This window comes from Lontra canadensis, unplaced genomic scaffold, assembly GCF_010015895.1.
Source record: "Lontra canadensis isolate GAN:19392208 unplaced genomic scaffold, GSC_riverotter_1.0 scaffold4, whole genome shotgun sequence".
NCBI classification, from domain to species: Eukaryota; Metazoa; Chordata; class Mammalia; order Carnivora; family Mustelidae; genus Lontra; species Lontra canadensis.
Genome location: NW_022630998.1, coordinates 33,297,803 through 33,325,545, shown reverse-complemented (window position 1 = coordinate 33,325,545; position 27,743 = coordinate 33,297,803). Strand labels below are relative to the sequence as shown.

The window sequence follows — 27,743 nt, the reverse complement described above, 5'->3', positions numbered from 1 at the left end:
CAAAAAACCAAAAAACAGGAATGATTAAACCCTGAGAGAAATAGAAGAAAAAGGCAAAATTATATCAGAAATAGAGACTGAATCATAAAACTTAATTTAAATGCATTTAATTTAAATTAAATTAATTAAATTTAAATTACATTATGCTTTACTCATTTATTATTTTTAAATATTCAAGGGAATGCAAGTGAGATAACGTAGCGGAAATGGTCAAAGAGAAAGTGGTTGAAATAGAAGAGAAGAAAAGACCACCTAACTACATATCACTGGAGCTCCTTAAGAACACACCTCAATAGGACAAAGCTAATATTTAAAACTTTTACATAAGAAAACTTCCTGGAAATAAAGGAAGACCCAAATCTACACATTAAAAGGGTCCACCAAGTACCTAAAAACACTGACCCTCAAAAAAATCAATTCTGAGAAATATCTTAGTAGAACTCTTAGACATTAAAAATAAAGGAAGGGGCGCCTGGGTGGCTCAGTGGGTTAAGCCTCTGCCTTCGGCTCGGGTAGTGGTCTTGGGGTCCTAGGATCAAGCCCCACATTGGGCTCTCTGCTCGGCAGGGAGCTTGCTTCCCTCTCCCTCTCTGCCTGCCTCTCTGCCTGCTTGTGATCTTTGACTGTCAAGTAGATAAATAAACTCTTAAAAAAAATAATAAATAAAGGAAAAGTGGCATCTGGGTGGCTCAGTCAGCTAAGGGTCTGCATTCAGCTCAGGTCATGATCCCAGGGTCCTGGGATTGAGTCCCACATTGAGCTCCCTGCTCAGTGGGGAGTTTGCTTCTCCCTCTGCCTGCTGCTCCCCCTGCTTATGTTCCCTCTCTCTCCCTGTCAAATAAATAAATAAAAATCTAAATATATATATATGCATATATATATAAAGGAAAAATCCTCAGGGCACACACACAGGAGCGCTAAACTTCCAAGGCAAGAGAAGTAGACTGGAATAGATCTCTCAAAAGCAACATAAGGGACTCCAGGGTGGCTCCAGTGGTTAAGTGTCCGACTCATGATTTCAGCTCAGGTCATGATCTTGGGGTCCTGGGCACCTAGCCCTGCGCTGGGCTCCATGATTAGCAGGGAATCTGCTTCTCTCCCTATCCCTTTCTCTCTGCCCCTTCCCCTGCTCATGCTCTCTAAAATAAATCTTAAAAAAAAAAAAAAGGCAACATAAAAAGGGAAATGGAGTGGCATTTTCAAGAAACTCAATGAAAGAAAATTATGAACCAAGTACTCTATATCTACTTGTCACCTAAGTCTTTTATTTTATTTATTTATTTATTTTAAAATTACCCCCCCCTTTTTTTTTAAAGATTTCATCTGTTTATTTGAGAGAGAGAGAGAGAGCACAAAAGAGGAGCAGCATGCAGAGGGAGAAGCAAGCCCCCCTACGGACAAGGAGCCCAATGTAGGACCTGATCCAAGGACTCTGGGATGACCACCTGAGCCGAAGGCAGATGCTTAACTGACTGAGCCACCCAGGCGCCGTAGTACTAAGTCTTCTAAAAAGCCACTTAAACCCATGAGCTCTTCTGGAACCATCTACTAGAGGAAAAGCTTCATCCAACCAACATATTATTGTAGAAACTTCAGAGAAAGGACTGGTGGTACTAGATATACCATATGTAATGTATATCAAAGACTAAAACAAAGGAGGACAATGGTTAAAAAATAATATAAAAATGTTAGTTTCTTAAAAAAGATTTTATTTATTTATTTATTTATTTATGAGAGAGAGAGAGAATGAGAGTGAGAGCTAGAGTAGGGGGAGGAGCAGAGTGGGAAAGAGTCTCAAGCAGACTCCGTGAGCTGAGAACAGAGCCCAATGCAGAGCTGGGTCCCATGACCCTGCGATCATGACATGAGCCAAACCTGAGAGTCAGATGCTTAACTGAGCCAAACCGGAGCTCCCCCCAACCCCCAAATGCTACTTATTCTGACAAGGTAGAAATAATACAACTAAAAAGCAGGAGAAAAAAAAGGAAAAGAGAAAAGGAGAATAAGCTTCTAATTATTTAATAGGTAATAGTTCAAAGTCAGCTATCATTAAAAACTAACAGACAAGGATGCCAGGGTGGCACGGTTGGTTAAGCTCCCGACTTTTGGCTTCCACTCAGGTCTTGATCTCGGGGTCATGAGATCGAGCCCCACATTGCGTTCCGGGCTCAGCATGCAGTCTGCTTGGGATTCTCTCTCCCTCTCTCTCTGTCCCTCCCGCTCATGCTCTCTCTCTAAAATAAGTAAATATTTAAAAAAATAAATAAATAAAAAACAATAAACCAGATAGAGAAAATTTAAATATGAATATAGGTAAGTAGGAGTATTTTTTTTTAAAAGATTTTATTTATTTATTTATTTATTTACTTACTTACTTACTTACTTGACAGACAGAGATCACAAGTAGGCAGAGAGGCAGGCAGAGAGAGAGAGGAGGAGGCAGGCTCCCTGCTGAGCAGAGAGCCCGATGCGGGGCTCGATCTCAGGAACCTGGGATCATGACCTGAGCTGAAGGCAAAGGCTTAACCCACTGAGCCACCCAGGCACCCCAGTAGGAGTATTTTTAAAAAGTCTAAAGGTAAACACTAAACAAAATTAAGACCTTAAATATCAAAAGATATAAAATAGGGCAAAGAACATATATAGAGAAAGAAAAAATCAAATTAACACATAGGAATTATTACATAAAACAATGACAAGGTGAAACAAAGCATAAAAAATTGTATTGATAAATATGAATGAGTTACCTAGTAAAAGAAAATATTTCAGTTTGTCTCACAAAGCAGTCTCTAAGTATTACTACACGACACACAAGAAGCATTCACAAAAACTGATTTTACATGAGGTCAAAAAAAGGTTGTATTAAGTTACATTAAGTATAAATATTAAAAAAATATGTGATCACAATGCAGTAGGAGTAGGAATTGAAAACCAAATCATAAAATAGAAAGGTCCTTCCATTGAGCAATTCATTTAGGAAGGGCAAAAATAACAGGATGGGCGCAAGATAATGAAAGGTTTTGATACTGGTAGAAAAAGGGGCAAAGGCAGGCACTTTAAGGCTAAAAGCTGCAATGCACAATAAAGATATAACCATCATATTTAAGTACCAACCTCCTTATAAAGTAGGAATTACAGGAGCTGTAAAGAGGCATAGATAAAAACACACTGATGAAAGACTCACTGTGCCACTCTCAATCCAGGAGAGATCGAGTAGAACAAAGGATGAGTAACAATACAGAAAACAAAAATTATAACTTCAATAAGGAACATCACAAAAAAAAACACCATACATGAGATGACGCAAAAAAGCGCAATTATGTAAAGCAGAAATTATACGAACCCTTGTGTTACAAGATAATAAAACTAGAACTTAAGAATTAAATCCAAAAAAAAAACACCCCAAGTGCCTTCTTTTAAACATATCATGGGTACAAGGGAAGTAAGATGAAAATTACAGAATTTCAGGAAATAATGATAATGAACATACTAAATATCAGAATCTATGAAACATACCTAAAGCAATCATCAGAGGACAATCTATAGCTTTAAACACATATACATAAAAGTGAAAGAATGAAAATAAAGGAATTAAATTCTCTTCTTAAAATGCTCGAGAAAGAATAAGTACACCAAAACAAAGTATGAAGCAGGAATAATAAAAATAAAAGGAGAAATTCATGGGGCGCCTGGGTGGCTCAGTGGGTTAAGCCTCTGCCTTCAGTTCAGGTCATGATCCCAGGGTGCTGGGATCGAGCCCCACATCAGGCTCTCTGCTCAGTGGAAAGCCTGCTTCCTCCTCTTTCTCTCTGCCTGCTTCTCTGCTTACTTGTGATCTCTGTCTCTCAAATAAATAAATAAAATCTTTTTTTAAAAAAAGAAATTCATAAGGTAGAGGACAGAAAAAAACAGTGGCACTGATTAGACAAGAAGGACACTGGACAAGAAGAAAAGGACAATGGACAACTATATAAAATAAGATATGAGGGTGCTCGCTGACTCTGTGAAACCTAGATGGAAGCTTGCACAGCGCAGTGTCTGCAGAAGAAATAGAGAATAATCCAGGAACTACTCCATAAAGATACACCAGGCCCTGATGGTGTCAGTGTTCAAAGACCCAGGTAGTTTCAATACACCATCCGCTATTGCAGAACATAGAAAATGAAGATAGCACATGAAGTAGAACTGAAGTATTACTGTGTGCAAAGTATAAGCTTGATGCCTCAATCTTATAAAAACAGCTCCCCCCAGAAGAAAATTACAGACCAATACCACAAATGAGTATTTTGTAAAAATAATAAATACTAAAGAACAAAAATCTAATACCACATTAAGAAAATAAGATGCCATAGCTAAGTGGTATTTATTCCAGTCATGCAAAGGCATTTAGGTATTAGAAAATCCACTAATAAAATAAACCATATTTAATAGACCTAGAGAGGAAATTATGATTAACTCCAGAGATACTTAAAAAAAAACAACAAAAAAAAAACCATTAACAAGATTCAACACTCATCCCTGATAAAAACACACTAATAGGAATGAAGGACACTCTCCTAACATGATAAAACGTATTTTAGTGTTACAGCCAGCATTTTACTTAATGGAAAAATACTAGAGGTATTTTCACTAAGATGAGGGACAAGATAAGCCCATCATCTCCACTCTTGTTCAACATTGTAGTGGTGTTTTTCACAGGTGTAATTGGACAAGAAAAATCAAGAGGCTTAATAATTGGGTGAATAAAAGTAAAATTACCTTTGAGGGCAGTTATGTGTTATAATACCTAAAAAATCTTGAGAATCAATGGAATAAATGACAAAACTAGCTCAAATAATAAAACAATTTAGTCAGGTAGCCGGATGTAAAAATAGCATACAGAATTCAACAGCTTTCAATATACAAACAATAATCAATTAAAAGATTTAATAGTAGAGAAAATCCCATTTGAAATAGAAAAAAAGGAAGATAAAATATTAATAAATAAGAAACATGCAAAATAGCATGTTGAAAACCTTAAAACACTCCTGAGAAACAAAAAAGTAGATGTGAAGAAATGGGAAGACATCCCTTACTCTTGAATAAGACAGAAATTTCAGTAGATATTGCTTCCTTGAAGTCATTATAAATTTTAAGCAATCCCGATAAAATTTTTTTATGGAGCTTTATTTTCAGTTGACACAAAAATTGGTACTGAACACTGAATTTCATATGATAAAATAAATAAGTAAGAATACGGGGAAAAAAAAAAAAAGCCAATGAAAAAGGAACTCTGTGAGGAGTACCTGGCTCTACCAGATATTGAAGCCTTTACTATTGGTGCAGTGTGGTACAGAGGTGTTACTAGAGCAACTAGCAGGCTGGAATAGAAAGCCTCGAGTAGATCAAAATGTGTACAGAAATCAAGTATCTCCAATCTCTGGAAAAATGAATGAAGTTTTAAATAAATGGTAATGAGTTAACTGGACAGACATTTGGAAAGGTACATCCACATCTCATATCACACACAAAAGAATAAACCCAAAACACTCAGAGATCCATGTAAAAAATGAAACCCTGTAAGGACTAGTGGGAAATACAGATGAATTCCTGTATCATCTGAGTTTGGAAAAGAGCTATCTAACTATATGATCCGCAAGCCAGAACCAAGAGAAGAAAAGTAATAAAATCTGACTATTACATAAAACACCATCTTAGGCAAAGCCAAAAAAAAAAAAAAAAAAAATTGGGAGAAATTTTTAACATGTAATCAGATATAAAAAGAACTCCTGCAATATGTACAGAACTCCAGAAAGAGAACCAAAAATCCTATAGGGAAAGGGCAAAAGACATGAACACCCATCCACCCATGTACAAAAAGATATTGAAATGACCTCTAAGCTTATGAAAGATGTCCATGTCACTCATGAGATATACAGATTAAAACTATCATTTCTTACCTATCACACAATTAATAAGTATGACAACACATTTTGTTGGCGAGACTATGGGCAAAGAGGCACTCACAGCAGTGGTTTAAGTAGGCACCAGCACAATCTATTATGGAGAGGAATTTGACATTGTTTAACCAAACTACGTACGTATGTGTTTATTTTCGTACTTAGATATCTTCCTTCTGAGAATCTATCCTGCCTGGCTAGCTCAGTCAGAAGAGTATGAGACTTTGCATCTTGGTATAGTGAGCTCGAGCCCCACAGTGGGTGCACAGATTACTAAAAAATAACAAAACCAAAACCAAAACCAAAAAAAAAAAAAAAAATCTATCCTGAAGATATACCTCCAACAATAACAAAATACCTATACGCAATATTACTTATTGTAGTAGTGTTGTTGCAGAACACTGGAGACAACATAACTACCCCCATAAAGGAGTAGCTGAATAAACTACCACACACACAAGTGAGGGACTTTACAGCTATAACAAGCATGGACAAGATCTCGATGAACTGAAACAGTGACTCCCAGAATGTATTTTCAGTTAAAGAAGCAAAGTGCACAAGAGTAATCAAGAGCGTGTTACCATTAAAAAAAAAGGGGAGGAGGGGCGCCTGGGTGGCTCAGTAGGTTAAGCCTCTGCCTTCGGCTCAGGTCGTGATCCCAGGGTCCTGGGATCGAGCCCCGCATCGGGCTTTCTGCTCGGCGGGGAGCCTGCTTCCTCCTCTCTCTCTCTGCCTGCCTCTCTGCCTGCTTGTGATCTTTCTCTGTCAAATAAATAAATAAAATCTTTAAAAAAAAGGAGGGGGGGAAGGTAAACAAAGAGATCTCTCTGTTCATTTGTGTGGAAAGAAATGCAGAAAGGATTAACTAGGAACTAATGAGACTGGTTACCTACAGGTGGCGGGTGGGAAGGACCTCGCAGATGCTAGGGTAGTGGGGACTGGAGGGGAGGTCTCTAAAAACAACTTTCTGAGTAGTTCTGACTTTTGGAACCATGCTAATGTTTCATATACTCAGGAAATGCATGTATAAATAAAATGTAGAAGAACAGATAAGAAAATATGAAAATAGAATACAATATGATACCAATGAACATAAGTATGTTTCTTTTTTTTTTTTTAAGGTTTTATTTATTTATTTGACAGAGAGAGCACACAAGCAATGGGAGCAGCAGTCAGAGGGACTAGGAGAAGCAGGCTCCCCACTAAGCAGGGAGCCCAATGCAGGGCTCGATCCCAGGACCCTGGGATCATGACCTGAGCTGAAGGCAGACGCTTAACTGAGTGAGCTACCCAGGCGCCCCAAACCGAAGTATGTTTCAAATGAATAACCTAACCAATTGCACAGGAGGGGAGGAACTAACCCAACAAAGTTTTGAACACAGGCTGAGGAAAAAAAAAATTACAGTGATCTCAAGTTGGTAAGGTTCTGTCTGCATTTTTTTGTGGTGGTATGAATTAGTAATTCAAAAACTATTTTCTGTGTTAAGATTGAGAAAGTAAGTAAATATATTGTAGATAATAAGAATCAGGTTTCTTAGTATTGGGCAAAGGAATTATAAATATGAGTATGGGGAAGGCTAGAATAAACTCCATTGTATTACACTGCAATGGGAGGTATGAGTAAGAATTCAGTTTTATGCATACATGGCTACCGAAATAGACATAATGTGGTATGTATGTATTTCCAGCCCTGCTTATTAAGATGGCATAGAAACAATGTCATCTCAATAGCAAAAAGCTTATCTGGTACTCAGATCTTGGCTTCTAAATATCAGTCATTGCTTAAAGAAATTTCTCCTTGGAGGGGCACCTGGGTGGCTCAGTCAACTAAGCATCTGCCTTCAGCTCAGATCAGGATCCTGGGGTACTGGGTTCAAGCCCCGATTCAGACTCCCTGCTCAGCAGAGAGTCTGCTTCTCCCTCTCCCTCTGCTTGTGCTCTTGCTCTTTCTGTCAAATAAATACACAAAATCTTTAAGAAAAAAAAAAAAGAAGAAATTTCTCCCTGGAGAAATAGCTAATTCCAAGGCTGAGGACTGAAAAAATAGAAGATGAGCCTGGAATATGTAGTTGTCCTAAAACATGAAGACATTCTTTAAAGAATGACAGGGTCTCATAAAAAGGAAACAGAAGCTGGACTGAAGGGGTTCCCACTGGCCAAATCTGGGACAACTCAAACATCAAAATAAATACATATGAAAACTAAATGCAACACATGAGCCTAGAATAAATCTTGGACCAGAAAAAGAAGTTTTAAACTTTGTTATAAAGGAGATTATTAAGACAATTATGGGAATATGAATAAGGTCTGTAGACAGATAGTTTCTTGATTTTGATGGTTATATAAAACAATGCCTTGGGGCGCCTGGGCAACTCAGTTGTTAAGCATCTGCCTTCAGCTCAGGTCGTGATCTCAGGGTACTGGGATCGAGCCCTGCCTCAGGCTCCCTGCTCAGCAGGAAACCTGCTTCTTCCTCTCCCACTCCCCCTGCTTATATTCCTTCTCTCGCTGTCTCTGTCAAATAAATAAGTAAAATCTTAAATATATATATACATAATATATGTTTATATATAATATATATTACGTATTAAATAAAATCTTAAAAATCTTAAATATATATATATCTCGGTTTCTCTGGGACAATGTGTATGTAACTGGGAAAGCGTCCACCAGACGTGGGACGTGTTGGCAGCGTGGCCGCCTGAAGCGGTGGGCCAGCCGGACAGAAAGAACAGACACTGTGGAGTCCAAACCAATGTGGGTCTCACTCCTTTCTAGTCCAGTACTTTGTCAACTTGCAAACACCCCCGAACTGCGACCTTCTCTTTGAAAATGGGGATACAACACCTGCTAGTGTGAGAGTCCGAGCAAAGGTACATGAGTGCTCGGTAAATGCCTAAATCGCAGCAAAGACTCCGAAAATGGCAGCCTGAACCAAAGGAACGAAAGACGAAGCTCCACTGAATTCCCCCTCTTCTTCTAGCCCTGAGTATGCGCCTCATCTTTAGCTCAACACCCAGCTTTCTCAACCTTGGCACTATTGACAGTTTGGTCCCGATAATTGGATGTTTAGCAGCATTCTTGACTTTAACCGACTACAGGTCAATAGTACCGCCCGAGTTGTGAAAATCAAAGTTGTCTCGGCACATTGCTACATGTCGCCTGGCACAAAACTGCCCCACTCGAGAACCAGTAATTTACACAGATCATTAAAATGTGGGAACAACAATTAATAGGGCTAGCCAAAACAAACCAGATGGCTGCAAGTCAGTGATGGGAGAGGGAGAGGGAAACGTTTCAAGCCATACGAAGAACCTACAGCCTTTCTCCACTGTCCCAGAATTCTGACTACCTATATAAACGGAGATTGGACAAATGAACCTATACAAGCCTCAGTTTCCTCAGGTGACTGCTACAAGAAGAAAATGCACAACAGAAGTAAAGTGCTTAGCAGAGTGTCTGGCACATAGGAAGCCTTCAATGAATTTAAGACTCTCATTACAATTGAGGTACTCTCCTATTCCTGGGCTTTCAGGTCCCACTTATCACCCTGATCCAAAATTCCTCACTCTGTACATACATTTATTTCTACTCCAAACTCTAAAGTGGTCCTAATCTTATTTTATAGAGGCAACTACCCCTGGGGTGTAAAAAAGAGGGCCAGAGGTGCCAGAGACTTTGATAATGAATTCTAAAAATCTTCCCTAATCACTGATACAGGATATATGTATATAAATTAGAGTCAGGAAACATTATTTATGCAAAAAAGGTGAGTAAAATTCAGAAGAATAAAGAAATAAAGAGGTCACTAGCTTAATTTCCATTAGGGCAAAACTACTATTGCAATTCATACTCATTAGTTCAGTGTTAAAAAAAAAATCAGTAGAACTCTTGGACTGAATGAAATCCATGTGAGAAATTCTCTTTAAATTGAGTGTTTTTATGTTAAAAAGTAGAAATTCCTACAATAATTTACTAAAGGCAATTAATAAATGACCATCTATGATGATCCTATGCTACCTAGGTGAGGTTACTACAATTTTTGGAGAATCAAAGATCAGTCATGAATCAGAAGTCCTGGAAAAATGACTGAGAACCTCCAAAATGAAGTTTCAGAAAAAAAGTCAATACTATGTCAAAGAATGACTGATGATTCTCTCTATGTAGAAATGAATCAAAATATTATTATAGCTCACCTGTAGTTTCTGAGTCAAAGAGTCCCTCTGTTCTTGTAGTTCTCTGGCATTATCAATTTCTTGTTTTAGTCTTTCTATTTCCTAGAAAAAGTAGAGCAATGTTTTTAGCAACAATATTTAAACTAAATCAAACACAGAGAAAGTCTTATTTCCCCCCTGAAATTATTGTCTTAGTCCTTAGAAGAGAATAATTTAAAAAACATTCCTTTATGCTGATTTTTAGAAGAGTGAATTCATCTTTATGGGTATGTTGTCTAATACATGATAATCTGAAGCAACAAGTCTGCTTGGTGGCTTTAGTACAGCACTGCTTAGAAAAAACCATCAGAACATTTTAAGGCTGCTTCAAGCCTTGTGGGTATAATTCTTTCCTGTGCTATTAAATCCTCTGACTGGAAACCAGAGAAAGCAACAGCTTGTAAAATTCATTTAACCTCTCACAGTTTTCTGTTGATGTTACGAATGCAACTCTCTCACAGAAGGCAAGTATCTCAGTCTGACTGCCTCACCATAGTTCCTCACAGCAGAAACAAGGATGGAGAAAATAGGAACAAGCTTCGTTGTCAATAGAAAAAAATTTCATCTCCCCCTCCAAAACACCCCACAACCTTACTTTATTCCATAAAGCACTTGTAAATCTGACTGAGACTCCAGGAGTTTGTGCACCTACGGTAGCTGGGTTACAGATGAGTGAGAAGGAGCAAATACCTCTTCCTTCACTTTCAGCGTCTCTTCTAGTTCCTGTATTGTTTGGTTTAATTCTGTCTTGTGGGTGTGCACTGCATTGGCTTGGCTACTAACACATTCAAGCTCGGTCACCTAAGATGAAATGAAAACACAGGTTAAGCTGTAGTACTATCTCAAGAGATTTCTTGCAGAAAATGAAATCAGCCCTGGACAGGTAAATCATAACTTTTAAACAACATATGAAAATCAATTTTGAGAAATATTAAGATACTTAAGGTAGAATGAATAGATTCTTTAAGGACACGAATTTAGGACAATGGGGAATAATTATTTACATGGCTTGGTCATGGAAAAAGTTAGGAAAGCTTAATTGATTAACGACAGTTGAGAACCCCTATAATGAAAGGTCCTTTAAGATTTTCTTATGACAACATATTCCAAATCAGATAGAGCCATCTGCCTTCCATCTGCAGCTTTCAAATTAAACATGGCTTTTGAAAACTGGCCTTGCCGAAGTGAGAAATTTTTCAAATACATTTCCAAAATGTAAGAGAATCTGGAAGAAAAGATACGCTTAAAATACAACTTAAATCAGTCGATACTAGAATGACTTCACATCAATAGTGTCTCTGTAGCAAAAGATAACATTCTTTAGTCAGTAAGAATGTACTAAGGGCCTAAAGAGCTACATAACTTTTAACGAGCACTTGGTATTTTCTGAGAGAAGAGAGAAGGGCACTGTCCCTCAAAGTTAAACCATCCAACAACTTTGATGGATCCAACAGTCAAAATACACAACAGTCAACAAAAAAACATGCATGCACACTCCATCACAGCTCTTTACACACATCAGCATCTCATACATTTTGGCTGACTAGAAGAATGCAGTAAATTCTAGACTATTAACGAAACGCAAATCCTTCTTCTTCACATTTTCCATTATCTACTTACCCTCCATAAATGTTACTACATTTCTAAACACTTTCTTCCTTTCTATTCATGTACTAATAGCCTTGTGCAGACCCTGATCATCCAGGCCTAGACCACAGCAATGGCCCGCCAGAGGACATAATTATAATCTTTGTCTATTTTTACCTCCTATAAACTAACATTCATTTATCATTGTGTAACTCCTCCATTCAAAGTCTTTCAAAGTCTCATTTTTTACAATATCAAATCTAAACCCTCAGGTCTTGCATACATCAGACCTTAACTACTTAACCATCCTCATCACCCAAGACACCACATATGTGGTTTTTCCAGCTAAAAATAGGCAAGTCTCCTCATGCTAAGAATAAACCACTCTCACACCCATCTTGCTGACTTAACTAGAATATCCACTCTTACCACTGAAGCTGTTCAGACATTAGCAAACCTTCAGCTCTCAGCTCAGCATTTACTTTCACCAGAAAGTCATTCCTATTTACTTAATTCCTCTAGGCTCTCCTGTCCTGTGGTCCACAAAATGAAATGTATTCAAAATCTTGGGAATTATTTTCTTATTGTTCAATATATAGGAGTTTTTTTATTTTTTTGTCCAATTAGATAGATAATGAATTCATTATGGGGAGTTCCAGTTCTGATTATGATGGAGTACTTTTTACTGGAAAAACCTTCCCACAGATAACAATTGCATATCATGACCAAAATGTAAAATTCAACCGTTTGAATGCCCTGGTAAGTGACAAAGTAGAGCAAGAGACAGAAAGAAAGCAATCACATTGGGTATCCCAAAGATACAGATGTAGTGAAAAGAAGGACCATCGGTACCCCAACGGTCACAGCAACAATGACCACAGTCACCAAACTGTGGAAAGAGTCAAGATGCCCTTCAGCAAATGAATGGATAAAGAAGATATGGTCCATATATACAATAGAGTATTATGCCTCCATCAGAAAGGATGAATACCCAACTTTTGTATCAACATGGACGGGACTGGAAGAGATTATGCTGAGTGAAATAAGTCAAGCCGAGAGAGTCAGTTATCATATGGTTCACTTACTTGTGGAGCATAAGGAATAACAAGGAAGACATAGGCAGATGGAGAGGAGAAGTGAGTTGGGGGAAATCGGAGGTGGAGATGAACCATGAGAGATTGTGGACTCTGAGAAACAAACTGAGGGTTTTGGATGGGAGGGTGGTGGGGGATTGGGTGAGACTGGTGGTGGGTATTAAGGAGGGCACGTATTACATGGAGCACTGGGTGTGGTGCATAAACAATGAATCTTGGAACACTGAAAAAATTAAATTTAATTTAAAAAAATACACATTTACACATCCTTTTGCTTGAAGGAACTCTGTAGTCTGGCTGCATTGCTTGACTAGAACTTAAATAGAAACCTGTGGTCTTTTTGCCTTGAGGAGCCTGAGGGTCTGGGGATTCCTTAGCACAGCTGAAGCAGCTAGAAATTAGAGGAACTGTATGAAGAAAGCCCCCAAATAAACATATAGAATCCCTTCAAATCTTTGGCTAACCCTTGAACTACACACACACAGGTAAGATCCAAGGAGTCCAGCATGGGACTGTTGGGAGGAGCCGGAAGGTTGCAGGAGCTGAGTTGTGATGGGGTTCACCATAGAGAGAAGAGTTTGACGTTTCAGTCCTATTAAATTAGAGGACATGGGTTATTAGCTCAAGCTTTCCAGTGAAACACCAAAAGGGTTATGCCTTAGAAATAAAGATTTCCCAGGACTAGGGAATTTACCATAGGGTTAAAGGGCAAAATTAAAATAAATGGACTCTAATGTAAGTAAGTTTAACTGCTTGGCTCAAACAAAAATCAACATCATGCAGAGTAAGATAAAAGAATCTTACTGTAATCATCTAATTTCAAATGTCTAACATACAACTAAAATGAACAGACATGTGAAGAACTAGGAAAACACAACCTATGGTAAATACCGAAAGCTGCCCCTTACACCACTCGGGCTGAAACTGCAAAGGAATTTAGGCTCCAAAGAAATGACACCTGATGGAAATTCTAATCTACAAGAGGGAAAGAAGAGCACTGAAAATTATAAATAAACAGAAAGATTTCATTTCTTAGATCTTTAAAATCCAATTCACAATTTAACCCAAAATTTCCTTAAGGACAGAGATTATACAGTAAGGGGATAGGACAGTTCTTTAGTGACTATTTATTGGCTCATGAGTTAACTGTCATGGATTAATTTATTTTATTGTGGTAAAAACCACAGAATAAAATTTATCATCTTAGCCATTTTAAAATGTACAATTCAGTAGTGTTAAGTATATTCACACTGTTATGAAAAAGATCTCCAGAAATTTATCATCTTGCAAAATGGAAATTCTATACATATTAAACAACTTCCTTCTTCTTCCTCGTAAGTTAACCTTTATACATACAATAGGATGACATTTACTCAGGTTTCTTACTCTCCCTCCCTGTATCTATTTCTTATTACTTTCCCTGTCACCCTGATCCTACTCCATTCCTCAAATTGTGCTCTGGTAGTAAACCCATTTCCTATGGTTTATGAAATTCACTTCTTTGGTATGCTTCCTAAAAAGGGAAACTAGTGGCATCTACGTCCTGCTGGGTAAATGCAAATGCTCTGAATAAAAAAAAAATTCTTCTCAAGTAACTGTTTGGGCTTCTAATATTATTTATACTGGGATTTCTGATCTTTTCCTGTTTGAAATTACAAATACAAGTGTCCCCCACTTTCTGAGAGTTTGCATTAGGCCACTTCACATTCATAAAAGACCTATATTAGTATGGTAACAGCTTTTATTGGCAAAACTAAAAATGGTCCTCAGATTTGTCGGTTAGCAAAAACAGATACTAACATAGGTCTTTCGTAAAGACAAAGTGAACTTCTGGAAAGCAGGAGATACTCTTCCCTTTATACTACTTCGGCTTAAGAAAGGTTTCACAGGATTGCTTTACTTTTGGATAGTGGGGGAAACTTTGTGTAACCAACCTTTATAAAGAACTTCTTACCTGTATTTTTTAAGTTGTTCCTTCCTCAAAAAAACAATAAAATTAAATAATAAAAGCATCTATCATTAACTCGGTGCAACTGCACATCAATTCATTTTCTCTATTCATTTTCACAGGAATTCTACAGACTATATATTATTATTCCTATTTTATACATAGAATATTGAGCAGAAAGGGGTAACTTACCAAAGGTCAGAGAGCTAGTAAGTGGCAGAATAGAAAAGTATTTTTCTTTTTTAAATATTTTATTTATTTGACAGAGAGAGAGAGAGAGAGACCCCAAGTAGGCGGAGAGGCAAGCAGATAGAGAGGGGGAAGCAGGCTCCCTGCTGAGCAGAGAGCCCAACGCGGGACTCGATCCCAGAACCCTGAGATCATGACCTGAGCTGAAGGCAGAGGCTTAACCCACTGAGCCACCCTGGCGCCCCAGAAAAGTATTTTTCTTAACTAAATAAACCCACATTTGCTACCATCTATATGTATGTTCTGACAAGAAATTACTATCTCCAGATATCCTTGCAAGGAACCTACATGTATGTCTCTGCTGGTCAGGAAGACGTGTTAGCCATCAGTCCCCAGGGCCAGCTGCAGCTCTGAGCTTACCCGCTTGTGCAGACGTTCTGCTTCCTCCTGATAGGCAGCAAGCTGCTGTTTCCATTGTTTCACATTGGCAGTGGACTCCAACAGGGCCGCAGTGAGTTTGGCATTATTTCCTTTGAGGGTAGCCAGTTCAGCCTCCCAGTGTTTGCTGATTGCTGAACTAAAAGAGAAGAAAATTCTATTACACTGAATATTGTCACTTTGGAGGTGCAGCAGTACTCCATTCTATTAGTTTTATCGTTTTACAGCCCATGAATGTCTCAAAGATAATCTGAAAAGAATAAAAACAAATATTTCACTGAAATCTTCCTGCTGAAGAAAATCCTTTAAGTGAAGAAACAGAAAAAGTATCACAGTAGTAGGCTTAATGCAGACTAGTTCCCACCTTCATTAGGACAGATACTATATCTATAGAACAGTATCTACCCATTCTCTTGAGAAATAAACATTATATCCTGAAAAATATCTACAGGCAAAACCTAACAATGTACTGTGTTATTTTTTAGAGGTGGGTATTAAATTTTTTTTATTTTTAATAAAAATATGGCTGACATATAATACGATATTTCTAGAGTATAACAGTGATAATCATATACAATTTACAATTTTGGGATCTAGTTTTCTAACAGACCAAAACACACACAGGATCCAATGTATTGCTCTGTTCCATCCACCCGTCTGATTATATTCTGATTTGTGTGTGTGTGTGTGTGTGTGTGTGTGTGTTTAATATTTTATTTATTTATTTGACAGAGAGACCACAGGCAGGCAGAGACAGAGAGGGGGAAGCAGGCTGCCGGCTAAGCAAGGAGCCCCATTCGGGGCTCAATCCCTGGGACCTTGGGATCATGACCTGAGCTGAAAGCAGATACTTAACAACTGAGCCACCCAGGCGCCTCATACCACATCTTCTTTATCCATTCATCTATTGATGGACCTTGGGCTGCTTCCCTATCTTGGCCATTGTAAATAATGCTGCAATAAACCTAAGGGTACGTGTATCTTTTAGAATTAGTATTTTCACTTTCTTTGGGTAAATGCCCAGAAGTGAAATTAATGGATCATATAATATTTCTCTTTTTAATTTCTGAGAAACCTTCAAACTGTTTTCCATAGTGGCTGCACCAAATGCAGGAAACCCTGAAGTACAATTTCATTCCTTTGTGAAACACGTAAGGATGCTGCAATGTCAATAAGGCTTGAGACATGTAATGTAGTATTTCTTCTGTAACTGTTATTGATTTATTTTACATTACTCATAATTTTGAAATGCCCAATACATGAAAAATTTGTCACAATACATTTATTTCAGGTATTATGAGAGGCTACACCTAGACATTGGTCCTAATGACTTAATTTCTGATAGAATTCCATGTCACATATAAAACAAACAAAAAAACCCTAAAAGCAAAAAACTATTTCCTCATTTACTGTTCTACTTAATAAGTTATCCAAAGTTAACTGCCTGAACTAAGACAATTTTTCTATTATAAAGACAATCCTATTAACTGGGAAGATTCCTCTCTTGATAATTCCTTTGTTAACTGTCCCCTAAAGAAAGAATTGCCTCATCTGAAAGAAAAAGATGTATTTATTTGAGAGAGAGAGAGAGAGAGAGAGAGAACACACACACAGGGGGTGGGCAGGGGACAGGAGAGAGAGAATCTCAATCGGACTCCCGGCTGAACACGGAGCCCGAAATGGGGCTCAAGCCTGCAGGACTTTGAGATCATGACCTGAACCAAAAACAAGAGTAAGATGCCTAACTGACTGAGCCACCCAGACGCCCCTCTTCTTTCTTATTATTTAACAGCTTCCTCCTTTTAGTGAAATTCTATAAACCTCATCCCATTAACTAACTAGTGATGATGATGGCTTTCTGTAATCTGCATTTTTGGTTTTTGGTAGGTTATTTATATCACAGAGTAAATGCTTTGATGGACTGATTTTTCTGTTTTGTTTTTGTTTTTGTTTTTGTTGTTGTTTTTTTAAGAGAGGGAGGGAGGAAAAGAGGGAGGGGGAAAGAGAGAGAGAGAATCTTAAGCTGGCTCCATGTCCGGCACGGGAATTGATTTCATAAGCCTGAGCTCCATGACCTGAGCAGAAATCAAGAGTTGGATGCTTAACTGAATGAGCCACCCAGTCACCCTGGACTGATATTTTTAAAAGCAATTTAATTATGTAGTATATAAAAGAAAGCATGCTCTTATCAGTAAGATCTCTAAATCTCATCACTAATAAGAAGATCTATCAGCAGCTTGAACCCTCTGATACAATGCATAGGGAAAGACACAAGATAATTTCTGTGGTATTCTTGCCAAAAAGGCATAACCTCATTCTAAACATGAGATAACATCATAAACCCAAACCGAGGAAATTCTACAAAATAACTGGTTGCAGGGCGCCTGGGTGGCTCAGTGGGTTAAAGCCTCTGCCTTCAGCTCAGGTCATGATCGCAGGGTCCTGGAATCGAGTCCCGAATCGGGCTCTCTGATCAGCAGGGAGCCTGCTTCCTCCTCTCTCTCTCTGCCTGCCTCTCTGCCTACTTGTAATCTCTGTCTGTCAAATAAATAAATAAAATCTTAAAAAAAAAAAAAACTGGTTGATACTCTTCCAGTGTCAAGAGAAGACAAGAGTGAGAAACAGAATGGTGGAGAATAAGACATAATTAAATGCAAATGGATAGATTCCTAGGAAAAGGGCAATGATGAAAACGAGTCTCGTAAACCGGAGTTAGTACTACTGTATCGATATTAATTTGATAATTATTATGGCTTGTAAGAAATGCTAACAATAAAGGAAGCTGGCTGAGGGTTTTACATAGTTTTTTAACTCTTCTATAAGTCTAAAATTAGTTACAAATAAGTTTTAAAATTTTTCGAAAGTTTACTAAGTGAGAAAATTTCATCTAAACATGAAAGGACAAAAATCAAACAATAAGCTAAGTCATTAATTTACAACCCACTTCTATCCTTGAAAAGAAAATTCTTTTCTATTCCATCTTTTGTGGAATAATTTTCCAAATTCTGAGCAAAGCATGCACCTGTTCTGACTTAATTACATAATTTTTAAAACCACCTACCACTTTTTTCCCTATAGAGGAGTTTTATTTAAGGAGACCCTTCAATCTGACAACTAAAATCTTATTGAACTAATTTAAACACTTGATATATGCAAATATCAAACTCCTGGGGGCATCTTTTGTTACATTTGGTCTTTTGTCCTGTTTCAGAAATCCCTCTAGAGTCTTAAAGGGGAAACAGAGATCTTGCTATTCAAAAGACGCTCCTTTCAACTACAACTGAGTTTATGTCAATGAGGTCATTTTTAGAACCCTTCTAAAGATGTGGGGGCTGATTTCCAGGAAAACCAACTTTGACTAACGAGTTGAAACTTTCAGTCCCACGTTCTGGTCTCCAGGGAGGGGAGATGGGCTAGAAGTCAGTCGCCAAGGGCCACTGAGTTTATCAATCATATCTGAGCAATGAAGCCTCCATGAAACCCCAAAAGAATGGGTTTCTGAGAGCTTTAGAGGATGTTGGTGACCCAGAAACTTTTATGTGCTAGACCCCAAACTCCACAGAAAAAGCTCCTGCTTTCATGATCTTGTCTTATGCATCATTTCACCCAGCTGTTCATTCATATCCTTTATAATAAACTGATCATCTAGTAAGTAAAACCAATTTTACTCTGTTCTGTGAGCCACTCTAGCAACTTAATCCAACAACTTGTGGGAACCTCTAATTTATAGCCAATATATCAGAAACAACCTGGACTTGAGATTGGCGTCTGAAGAGGAAGCAGTATTGTGGGTCTGAGCCCCTTACCCTGTGAAGTCTAATGTTACCTCCAGGTAGTTTAAGAATTGAGTTAAATTTTGGGGACACCCAAACAACATCCATAGAGAACTGTGTTAACTGCTTGGTGGTATCAATCTGCCTAATCTTCTTAGTTGAGACACATGGGTTACATCTCCTGTTCTAGTCAAGCTGGCTTGCCTGAGAGGGTTTCTTCCTCCCAATCAGACTTTCACTTTGCTTCCCTATGATTCTTTGCTCTAAATTTTCTATATTCAGCATCAAACATCAAGAATGCATTCTTCTCTTTCACAGATTCAGGTCTTCTCCAACAAGTATTTTCTAGTTATACCACTTATCCTTCCACTTAAGCACAGCCCAGAGCTTGCCAATCTATGCAGGTTTAGCTAACACATGACAACCTAAATGGGGAGAAAAAAAAAAAGGTATTCATTAAAGTAAAATGCATTCTTTATGAAGTAATTACAGAACCAACCTAGGGTTAAATTAATTAACATAATGAATAGTAAATGTTTTAACTATTAAATTTTAATTAAGTTTTTAATATAAGTTTAAATGTAAGTATTTTGAATCTTACATTTGGGACAGGATTTCACACTGGCCTTGATTAGTATAATCTATGGATTCTACTATTTAGATTTCCATTCTAAATCAATCTATCAAGCATATAAAATAACAAGAGATTTCATATAAAACACAGATCTGGAACTTGGAGAATCTACAAAGGACCTGTTCAGGAAAAGGTTAGTATTCCTAAACAGAATGTCTTGTTTTGGTGTAATTTAGAAATCAGTTCATTTGGCCAACTGAAATTAGCCAAACTGGGGACACTGGGGTGGCTTAGTCAGTTAAGCATCTGCCTTTGGCTTAGGTCATGATCCTGGGATGCTAGGGCTGAACCCCAAGTAAGGCACTCTGCTCAGTGGGGAGTCTGTTTCTCCCTCTCCCTCTGCCCCCCCACTCCAGCACTCTCTAATAAATAAATCTTAAAATTAGCCGAACTGAAACACAAAGAGAAAAAAAAGAAAAAAGAAACACAGTATCTAAGACATGCGGGGGGGGGGGGGGGGGGGGGGGGATAGGGGAGGAGAGTGGATACCAAACTGTCTAACAAATGTCTAACTGGCATCCCAGAAAGAGAAAAGAGAAAAAAGACAGCAGAAGAAATATTTGAAGGTGCAATGCATGAGAATTAAAAAATAAATAAATAAAGGTCATTTAATGACAAATCCAAAAGGCCCAAAAACATATTACATATAAAGGAACAAAATGACAGTTACAGTAGTTTCTCATCAAACTATGCAGTCCAGAAGGCAATAGTGTGATAGTGCCAAAAGTATATAATTCTCAACCCAGAATTTTACACACAGTGGTAAGACATTTCTAAATGAAGGTGAAATAATGAGTTTTTCAGACAAAGAAAAGCTGGGGAATTCATTACCATTAGATATTATAGGAAATATATGAAAGGAAGTTCTTGTATTATGCCAGACAGAAAGTGGGATCTTCACAAAGAAATGAAAATATCTGGAAATGATTGAATTGAAGATTAAAAAAATCTAAAGGCAATTCAAAGGAAAAAGAATATAGCCTTTTAAACAAATGATGTTAAATGAACTAGATAAACACACACACAAGAATCTTGAATTATTTCTCATAATCCCATATAAAATTTAACTGAAAACTTAAAACTGTTATAAAATATAAAACTCCTAGAAGAAACCACAGGAGACAATCTTTCCAAGGGTTAGGAAAGGTTTCTTAGATAAAACACCAAAAGCAGGATCCATGAAAAAATAAAAGGATTTCATAACAATTAGAAACTTCTCTTTGAAAGACACCATTAAAAAAATAACAAAGATATTCTAGAATGCAAGGAAGGTTCAACACATAAAAATCAATGTAGGGGCACCTTTGTGGGTCAGCTGATTAAGTGCCTGCCTTCGGCTCAGGTCATGATACCAGGGTCCTGGGATTGAGTTCTGCATGGGGCGGGGGGTGGGGGTGTCCCTGCTCAGCAAGTTGTCTGCTTTTCCCTCTGCCCCTCTCCTTGCTCATACTTGAACTCACTCTCTTTCTCTCTCTGAAATATATAAATAAATAAAAAATCTTTAAAAAAATCAGTGTAATAGGGGTGCCTGGGTGGCTCAGTCATTAAGCATCTGCCTTCGGCTCAGGTCATGATCACAGGATCTTGGGATTGAGCCCTGGATCAGGCTCCCTATTCAGCAGGAAGCTGCTTCTTCCTCTCTACTCACCCTGCCTGTATTCCCTCTCTTGCTGTCTCTCTGTCAAATAAATAAGTCTTTAAAAAATATCAGTGTAATACACCACATTAATAGAAAAGAAAAAAAAACACACGATCCTCTCAAATGATGTAGGAAACACATTTGACAAAACTCAATACACTTTTATTAAAAAAAACACTCAATAAATGAGGAATAGAAGGAAACTACCTCAATGTAATAAAGGCCATATATGAAAAGCACACAGCTAATGTCAGACTCAAATATCAAAGACTGAAATCTTTTCCTCTAAGATCAGAAACCAGACAAGGATGCTCACTGTCACCACTCCAAATTCAAACTGGTACTAGAAGTCGTAGCCAGCACCAGTAGGCATAAAAATGAATAGAAGATGTTTAAATTAAAAAGGAAGAAGTAAAAATATCTGTTTGCAGGTGACATGATTTATATGTTGAGTACCCTAAAGATTTCACAAAAAGGCTATCAGAACTACCAAATGAGTTCCCCAAAGTTGCAGGACACAAAAAACACACATAGGCATCTGAAGAGGCAAAGAAGTCAAACTTTCTCTACAGATGACATGAAATTCTATGTGGAAAACCCAGAAGACTCCACTCCAAAATTGCTAGAACTCAAACAGGAATTGAGCAAAGTGGAAGGATGTAAAATCAATGCACAGAAATCAGTTACATTTCTATATACAAACAATGAGATAGAAGAAAGAGAAACTAAGGAGTTGATCTCATTTACAATTGCACCCCAAACCATAAGATACCTAGGGATAAACCTAACCAAAGAGGCAAAGAATCTGTACTCCGAAAACTATATAGATCACTCAGTGAAAGAAAGTGAGGAAGACACAAAGAAATGGAAACGTTCCATGCTCATGGATTGGAAGAACATATGTTAAAATGTCCATGCTACCTAGAGCAATCTACACATTCAACGCAATCCCTATCAAAACACCATCAACTGTTTTCAAAAAAATGGAACAAATAATCCTAAAATTTGTATGGAACCAGAAAAGACCCCAAATAGCCAGAGGAGTGTTGAAAAAGAAAACCAAAACTGGTAGCAACACAATTCTGGACTTAAAGCTCTATTACAAAGTAGCCATCATCAAGACAGTATGGTATTGGCATAAAAACAGACACATAGATCAATGGAACAGAACAGAAAAACCAGAAATGGACCCTCAACTCTATGGTCAACTAATCTTCAACAAATGAGGAAATAGGTTCAATGGAAAAAAGATAGTCTCTTCAACAAATGGTGTAGGGAAGACTGGACAGTCACATGCAGAAAAATGAAACTGGACCATTTCCTTATACCATACACAAAAGTAGCTCATTCCTTCCACAGTGTCCATCACCTGGCCACCCTATCCCTCTCATCCCCCTCCCAATGTGAGACAGGAATCCATCCAAATCCTAGAGGAGAACACAAATAGCAACCTCTTCCTAGACACATCACCAATGGCAAGGGAAACAAGGGCAAAAATGAACTATTGGGACTTCATCAAGATAAAAAGCTGTTGCACAGCAAAGAAAACAGTCAACAAAACCAAAAGGTAACTGACAGAATGGGAGAAGATATTTGCAAACGATCTATCAGATAAAGGGCTAGGATTCCAAATCTATAAAGAACTTATCAAACTCAACACCCAAAGAATAAAGAATCCAATCAAGAAATGTGCAGAAGACATGAACAGACATTTCTGCAAAGAAGACATCCAGATGGACAACAGGCAAATGAAAAAGTGTTCAATGTCACTCGGCATCAGGGAAATACAAATCAAAACCTCAATGAGAGGTTTTAACAAGTCAGGAAACAACAGAAGTTGGTGAGGATGTGTAGAAAGGGGAACCCTCCTACACTGCTGGTGGGAATGCAAGCTGGTGCAGTTGCTCTGGAAAACAGTATGGAGGTTCCTCAAAAAGTTGAAAACAGAGCTACCCTACGACTCAGCAATCGTACTACTGGGTGTTTACCCCAAAAATACAAATGTAGTGATCCAAAGGGGCACAGGCACCCCAATGTTTAGAGCAGCAATGTCCACAATAACCAAACGATGGCAAAAGCCCACATGTCCATCAGCAGATGAATGGATAAAGAAGAGGTAGTATATATATACAATGGACTATTATGCAGCTATCAAAAAAATGAAATCTTGCCATCTGCAATGACATGGATAGAACTAGAGGGTATTATGCTAAGTGAAATAAGTCAATCAGAGAAAGACAATTATCCTATTATCTTACTGATACGAGGAAGTTGAGAAACAAAACAGAGGATCATAGGGGAAGAGAGGGGAAAAAAATGAAATAAGATGAAACCAGAGAGGGAGACAAACTAGAAGAGACTCTTAATCTCAGGAAACAAAGTGAGGGTTGCTGGATGGGAGGGGGATGAGAGGGATAGGGTGGCCAGGTGATGGACACTGTGGAAGGAATGAGCTATGAGTGCTGTGACTCGTGTAAGAATGATGAGTCACAGACCTGTACCCCTGGAATAAATAATACATTATATGTTAGTAAAAAGAAAAGTGAATTCTACCATATTTATAAATTATACTTCAATTTTAAAAATTACCGCATTACCCAAAAGGAAAAAAAAGGCTTTCTAAACACTCTTAAATACACTTTCTGTGACTGTAGGATTATAAACTTCAAGAGCTGGAAAGGTCTTCTTAAACTGGTAGAATAGTCTCTAAGCTGCTGCATTCATGCCTGTATTTGTTGGCATGGGAAGAGACTGGGTAGGCAGGAAACACATAATAAGAGAGTCAAAATTAAAAAGGAAGGAGGTTAGTGGGCATTGGTAGATGGTGATAAGAAGTAGACAGGAGAAGCAGGATTGTAGAGGCAGGGATTCACATAGGAAAGGAATGGGCCATAGACAAGGCATAATTAAAAATTTGTTTTGGGGGCTCCTGGGTGGCTCAGTCTGTAAGCATCTGTCTTCGGCTCAGGTCATGATCTCAAGGTCCTGAGATCAAGATCCGCATCGGGCTCCCAGCTCAGTTGGAAGCCTGCTTCTCCCTCTGCCTCTACCTGCTGCTCCCCCTGCTTGGGTTCCCTCGCTCTGTCAAATAAATAAATAAAACTCTTTTTAAAAAATTGGTTTTGTGGGCGCCTGGTTGGCTCAGTGGGTTAGGCCTCTGCCTTCGGCTCAGATCATGATCTCAGGGTCCTAGGATCGAGTCCCGCATCGGGCTTTCTGCTCAGCGGGGAGCCTGCTTCCCTCTCTCTCTCTGCCTGCCTCTCGGCCTACTTGTGATCTCTCTCTGTCAAATAAATTTAAAAAAATCTTTAAAAAAAATTGGTTTTGTGCAGGAAGACATTGAAACGATGCCTCTGCAACAGGATAGAAAAAGGTGAAGGTATCATGTCTCAGTATACTATAAACTTGTCTACTTCATTTCCCTAAACATGTCTTGAGTCTCTAGTAGGTCAGTAATGAGATTTGGCCACAGGACTCCCATTAACCTTTTTCTTTTTTACACAGCCCCAAAGTCCTACTGATTGCATTCAAACAAAAAGGTAAATGCTGAAGAAAATGGTCATACAAAATACATTTCTGCATATTGCACAAAAGGACAATAAACCATAACAATTTGAGGCTTAATAATCTAATCTTGAAGTAGGTATTACAGGAAAGAACAGTTCAATGCTGTTTTTGTGTTCCTGTATTTTCTCATACTTCATTCCAAAGTAAATAAATATGGTTTTAAGGCTGTATAACAGTATCAACCAAAATTCTAACTTTGTTGGTAAATTTGAATCTTTTAGAACATTCTTGCTTCTGCTACTTTATGAGCTTCTTCTTTAATAACCTAGAACATAGTGTGAAATACAAGTTAGGAAATAAAATGTGTTTGATTTTTGTCAATCTGCCCTGTTTTCTCTTTATAGCTTTTTTGGTATATTCCCCTCACCATCTAGTATATTAGAATACCCTACACAATTTCAGCTTACAATGAATTCCAAAGGGTATCCTGAAGGGAGTTTTACTTGTGAGCTATCTCGGTTATCTCAGATATGGTCAGATCTCATATATAATTTTACATACTTTGCATACTTTTGCAATTTTGAAAAAACAGTGTTCCTTTCTTATAATTTGAAGATAGTCCATTCCTTCCCCATTAGACTGATTTTTAGCAATAATGAATACCATGGTATTAATGCTGATACCAATGCTTTAATTTAGCATCTTACAGTTTAGGAATACTTGTTTAAAAAAATGTTAGGGTTCTAACTTTGGCTGCTAATTTGGTCCTTTTTTACAGGTACAGTTTTGGTGGTTTCACATTACGTAAATTGTTCACAAAGAAACCACTAAATTGTTTAGCTAGAGACACAAGTGAGTCAGAAGAGATACTGAAATACCACTATGATCTCATGTCTGTTTGCTGGAATAAGAGGAAAATAATTCTTTATTCTTGTGACTGGTTAAGTTTCCCTTCAGAAAGGACCAGCCGGTTTCCTGTTGGCTTCAGACCTCCAAGTCAATGAGGGAGTTCCAAACACTCCCAAGACATCATTTCAAGGTTCTTTTAACTGGAATTCTACAGGTTTCCTTTAACTAACATCAAAGTACTACAAAAAAGTAGTAAACTTCATTAAATTAGTTATGTACAGTCTAGAAGAAAAAGTACTAATGATAGACAATCTAACAAAATAAGAGTCTAATACATGGATTGCTCATGTTTATTTAACTTAAACTAAAACTTTATTTAAGTTAAATTGTTTAACTTATGAAGTGAATCGTCTATGTAAGTGGTCAGTTACAGAATTTAAAAAGCTGTCTCCCCGCCATACCTCCGGGGTCCAGATCCACCATCAGTCTCTAGAATGGTAGCCCCATGCATGCAAATTATGTAGAACTATAAAAAAAAATATATCCTGATAAACTTTTAAAAAAAGGGGATTTAAAAATAGGCTGCAACAGGTTTACTTCTGGACATGATTTTTAGTATTGGTCGTGAGGTCAGTCCCTCACCGTGAAAGTAAGAGAGGGACTCAAGCACTCCCAACATCGCCCTGTCTAAGGACAGCCTGGCGGTTTGTCTCCTTACTCTTCCTGGACACCTGTGAGCGCAGAAACCACTAACAGGGACTTCAACCTACACATGTGCCACTTTCTGAATTAGGTGCTCCTGTGTCAGCCTATTGGCCCCAAGCTAGTTCCACTTAGAAACTAATGCTTAAAAAAAAAAAAAGAAAGAAAGAAAGAAAAGAAAAGAAACTAATGCTTTCTTCAACTGTTCAGGGTCTAAATTTGCGTTTCTTAATATAATGTAAGTTACCCCATTAAAGGAAGGAAACATCCCTTAAAAGAAAACGGGGTAACTCTGCATTGTTCATAAACATTATTTGTTGTGAAAAAGACTTCAACATTCTGCCAGGCAAATAATCTAATAATTATATATAATGTAATAATAATATATATAATACCAAAGGATTATTCCATGAGATATAGCTGAAAACCTCAACGTGCCTAAACGATTAACAAGGTTTCCCTCAAAACTTACCGTGATTTTTGACAACTCACTAGTTTCCTTATCCTTGGGGTCCTCTTATCGGACATTCCCACTGTTCTGATCTTATAGTTCTATCAGCACCTGCTTCAAAATGTACCTTTTCTGACCCTTGCTGTCAATGTATGCCTTGATAACCCCCAAATTTTACTTTCCAGCTCAGATTCCTTCCTGACTTACAATCCATTGTCTTCACACATAACCTGGCATACCGGGCTAACACGCAATACAGACACCGATGGCTACTGGTGAAGAGACGAAGATGTTTGCTTATTAGTTTTAAAAACAGTCCCTGTAGGGAAGTGGAAATCATACTCTGGAAAGCATGGTATTTAGAACTGAAAAGGAATCTATATATTAAAGCTTCTAATAAACACTGGCTTAGAAGAAAATTTCAGACACAAGAGTGACAGAGTTTTTAAAGAAACACTTTATCTCCAATGTTATAATAGCCCCAAAGGAGAACACTGGGTTGAAAAATTGTGGACATGTAGTCAAAAAGTGAATCAGAGGAGTTGGACTCTGAATATGATGAAAGCATAGGAATACCCTAAGCCACTTATTCTAGATATACTAACTATAAAAGTGTTATAGGTATATTGATAGCTGTGCCTAAATAAGTCTGAAAGAGCTGTTACAGTCAGTTTAATTGACAATGTTTTTTGCTGGTAGTATATAAAATAATGGTATGTCTTATCATCAAAGGCATCTGAAATCAGATAAAATTTTACTTAGCTCTGGTAAAAAAAACA

At 37.8% G+C, this 27,743-nt stretch overlaps 1 protein-coding gene across 1 annotated transcript in view; it reads right to left on the bottom strand.

Moving 5' to 3' along the window:
* The window catches only part of HOMER1 (homer scaffold protein 1), a 132,034-nt gene that overhangs the window by 7,420 nt on the left and 96,871 nt on the right, over positions 1–27,743 (bottom strand). Inside the window, exons 6-8 of the mRNA XM_032847808.1 lie at positions 15,392–15,548; positions 10,844–10,954; positions 10,136–10,216 (exon numbers count right to left, since the gene is read on the bottom strand). Coding sequence (XP_032703699.1) covers positions 10,136–10,216; positions 10,844–10,954; positions 15,392–15,548 — 349 coding nt within the window. The remainder of the gene's footprint in view (positions 1–10,135; positions 10,217–10,843; positions 10,955–15,391; positions 15,549–27,743) is intronic.